Source organism: Plectropomus leopardus, unplaced genomic scaffold (assembly GCF_008729295.1).
Source record: "Plectropomus leopardus isolate mb unplaced genomic scaffold, YSFRI_Pleo_2.0 unplaced_scaffold15928, whole genome shotgun sequence".
Taxonomy (NCBI): Eukaryota; Metazoa; Chordata; class Actinopteri; order Perciformes; family Serranidae; genus Plectropomus; species Plectropomus leopardus.
This window is the reverse complement of record NW_024617087.1, coordinates 1-3,016: the sequence shown is the minus strand read 5'-3', so window position 1 is coordinate 3,016 and position 3,016 is coordinate 1. Positions and strand designations below refer to the sequence as shown.

The following is a 3,016-nucleotide window of genomic DNA, read 5'->3' as shown; positions in this document are numbered from 1 at the left end:
CTCCTCCTCCTCCTCCTGCTCCTCCTCCTCCTCCTCCTCCTGCTCCTCCTCCTCACCCTCTCGTGGAACTCGGTGATGAGCCACAGCTCGGCCTCCAGGTGACTCCCTCGTTTCTCCGCGGCGATGTACCTCAGGATGTTGTCGTGCCTCATCCCCGGCGTCAGGAACACATCCCTCTCATTGTGCCACGAATCCTTATTCTGTCGGGGGAGGAAGAGGAGGTGACTATTTCAAATATCTCTGTCTCGGCCGCTCGGAGCGTAAATACATAAAAACAAACCGACGGCGGAGCCATCGGACTCTGCACCTGGATGGGGAAGATCTTGACGGCCACGTGTTCATTCATCATCTGAGCCTTCCAGACGCAGCCGAAGCGCCCCCTGGCCTTCACCTCCAGCAGCTGCAGGGGCTTGAGACCCAGCAGGGGGGACGCGGGAGGAGGACCGGGATCCTGGAGGACACAGAGAGGAGGACCGCGTCTCATTTCAACAACAAGATCACAAATTTGAATATAACATATCATCAAAATGATGCGTCTGATTCTGACATTTTAAATGATTCACAGACTGAAGGAGAAACCGTATGTTTGTGTTTAAAAGACAAAATAATCACCATAATTTACAGATGATCAGGGGACACAATTTACATGTTCTCTTTGTGATGAAAAAAAAATCTATTTAATATCTCACTTAATTTCTTCACAACTTTCAAACGTCATTTTGAATTTACGCGAAGGAACTGCTGCAAAATCAAATACTCATCAAAATATTTAAACCTGTACTTAATCAAGTAAGTCCCATTGAGATCCAGATCTCATTTTCAAGGGAGACCTGCGTATTAAACAATTACAATATAAAATATCAGTAAATAAATAATAAAACATATTTTCTTTTAATCCTAGATTTTAATAAAGCAATATAATACAACAGTAAGTCAGTTAGTACAAGTTAAAAATAATCATAGTTAAAAATCAGTCAAAATTTGAACTCCGTTTTTAAACGGACTCGTTGGAAAAGAGTGTAAAGCTTCAGCTTACATTGCAGTTCATTTAATAATACTTATTCCTGTGTGACAACATGTAGAATAAGTGCATGATAAAAATAAAGATAAAATAAAGAAGCTGAGATGAAAAATGAGCCTCAGCAAATGAGCCTGACTTCTTTCAAAAAAATGGGTATAAGGCAAGGGTTAACTTAAGAAGAAATTAACCAGAAATTAGCAAAACATTTATATAATGTACAAGAACCACCACCCCCCAAAAAACCCCAAAAAACAGGAAAGCAAAAATAAATCATTAATAACTCTGTAAAAGGAGCTTAAAATATAACAAATTTGTAAAATAATTTTGAATATTTCATTATGATATTTATGAATATAGATGCTCATATTTTCCCTAGTTTAAAAAACCGAAAAACCTAAATGTTGATCCAGGTTTCAAAGGGTTAAATAACAGTGTCTACATTTCCCTCTTTTAGGGATAAATGGTGAAACAAAAACAAAAAATACATAAAAATACCTAAAATTAGTTTTATATTTTAATTACAAGTAGAATTATTCAGAGTAGTAGTAGTAGTAGTAGTAGTAGTAGTAGTAGTAGAAGTGGTAGAAGTAGTAGTAGTGTTGCAGTTCCATGAAGTACCACTAGAGGGAGCTCTGACACCATGTTGGACGTGGGTGTATGAGACTGAGCATTGGTCAGGTTTTTATTATCTTCTATCTCGTTGAATTTTTAGACTTTTTAGACTTTAACATGAGCTGAAAGTACATTTACTCAACTACTGTACTCAAGTACAAATTTGAGGTACTTTACTTTGGTCTTTCTCCTTGTACTTCTCCACATTTATCTGACATTTTTAGTTAATTAACAAATCAAAACAAGAGTTAATCAAATTTAATGTTAAGTTATGAAAAACGTATACAAGTCAAACTTAAACCTTAACCTTAAAAACATTTAATAACTGTAACATAATAATGATGTTAACAATAACAATAATAATAATGTTAATTGCAAATATAATACTAACGTTAACTGTAATGTATTAGTGATAATGGTACTGATTGTAATGTGCTATTAGTAATGCTAATAACTAATATATTAGTAATAGTGTCAAAATTATAGTGTATTAGTAACGGTGTTAATAACTGTAATGTATGCGATAATGTTTTTAATTCTAATGCTTTAGTAACAACATTAATAAGTCTGATGTATTAGTGATAATGTTAATGTGTTAGTAAAAATGTTAATTTTAATGTTTTAGTAATAATGTTAATTAGTGTAACATATTGGTAATAATGTTAATAATTAGAAAGTAGTAGGAATAATGTTAATTTTAATGTACTAGTACTAAGGTAAACCATTTGAATGTATTTGTAATCATTTCAATAATAGTAATATATAAGTATGAACATTGTGAGATATTTAATACATATTATAACAGTACTTAGTACTTTTACTGCAGCAAAGTGGCTGAAATCTTCAGTTTACATTTTTGCAAAACACGTTTTGGCTGCTCGTCACTTCTTCAAGGAGCGATGTGAGGGCGGGCGGGATTTAAGGTGCGTGCGAGTCCTTACAGGTACTACATCTCTGTTTGTTTATGTACCTCAGTGATGTCCACGTGTCCGTACGGAGGTTTCCGGTGTCGGTACATCCAGACAGCGGTGAGCAGGGCGACGGACAGCATGGTGACGGGCAGCAGGCAGTACACCATCACGTTTAACACGCCCATGCTGGGGGGCGGGGCTTTGATCACTGACACACATACACACATGTTCATCAGGTAAAAACACACAAACACACACGGAGATCCATAACATGTTTAAAAAAATATGTGAAGTCATATGTAATTAAACTCACTTGGCCCGCTGACGTCAGGCAGGTGTGTGAACCGCTCATTACAAAAGTTTCCTTCACAGCAGCAGAAGAACACCTGAGGACTCTCCTCTGTGGCCACACACTCCTGTCTGAGACACACACACACACACACACACACACACACACACACACACACACACA

The 3,016-nt window shown here is 36.7% G+C and overlaps 1 protein-coding gene across 1 annotated transcript; it reads right to left on the bottom strand.

Moving 5' to 3' along the window:
* Positions 1 to 56: 56 nt before the first annotated feature.
* LOC121964544 (activin receptor type-2B-like) lies at positions 57 to 2,964 on the bottom strand (the record flags this gene model as incomplete). Its single annotated transcript, XM_042514748.1, has 4 exons — positions 57 to 200; positions 308 to 451; positions 2,604 to 2,752; positions 2,858 to 2,964. Coding segments are annotated over 4 exons (544 nt in total), but the record flags the coding sequence as incomplete, so codon positions are not given.
* Between the last annotated feature and the right edge of the window lie 52 nt (positions 2,965 to 3,016).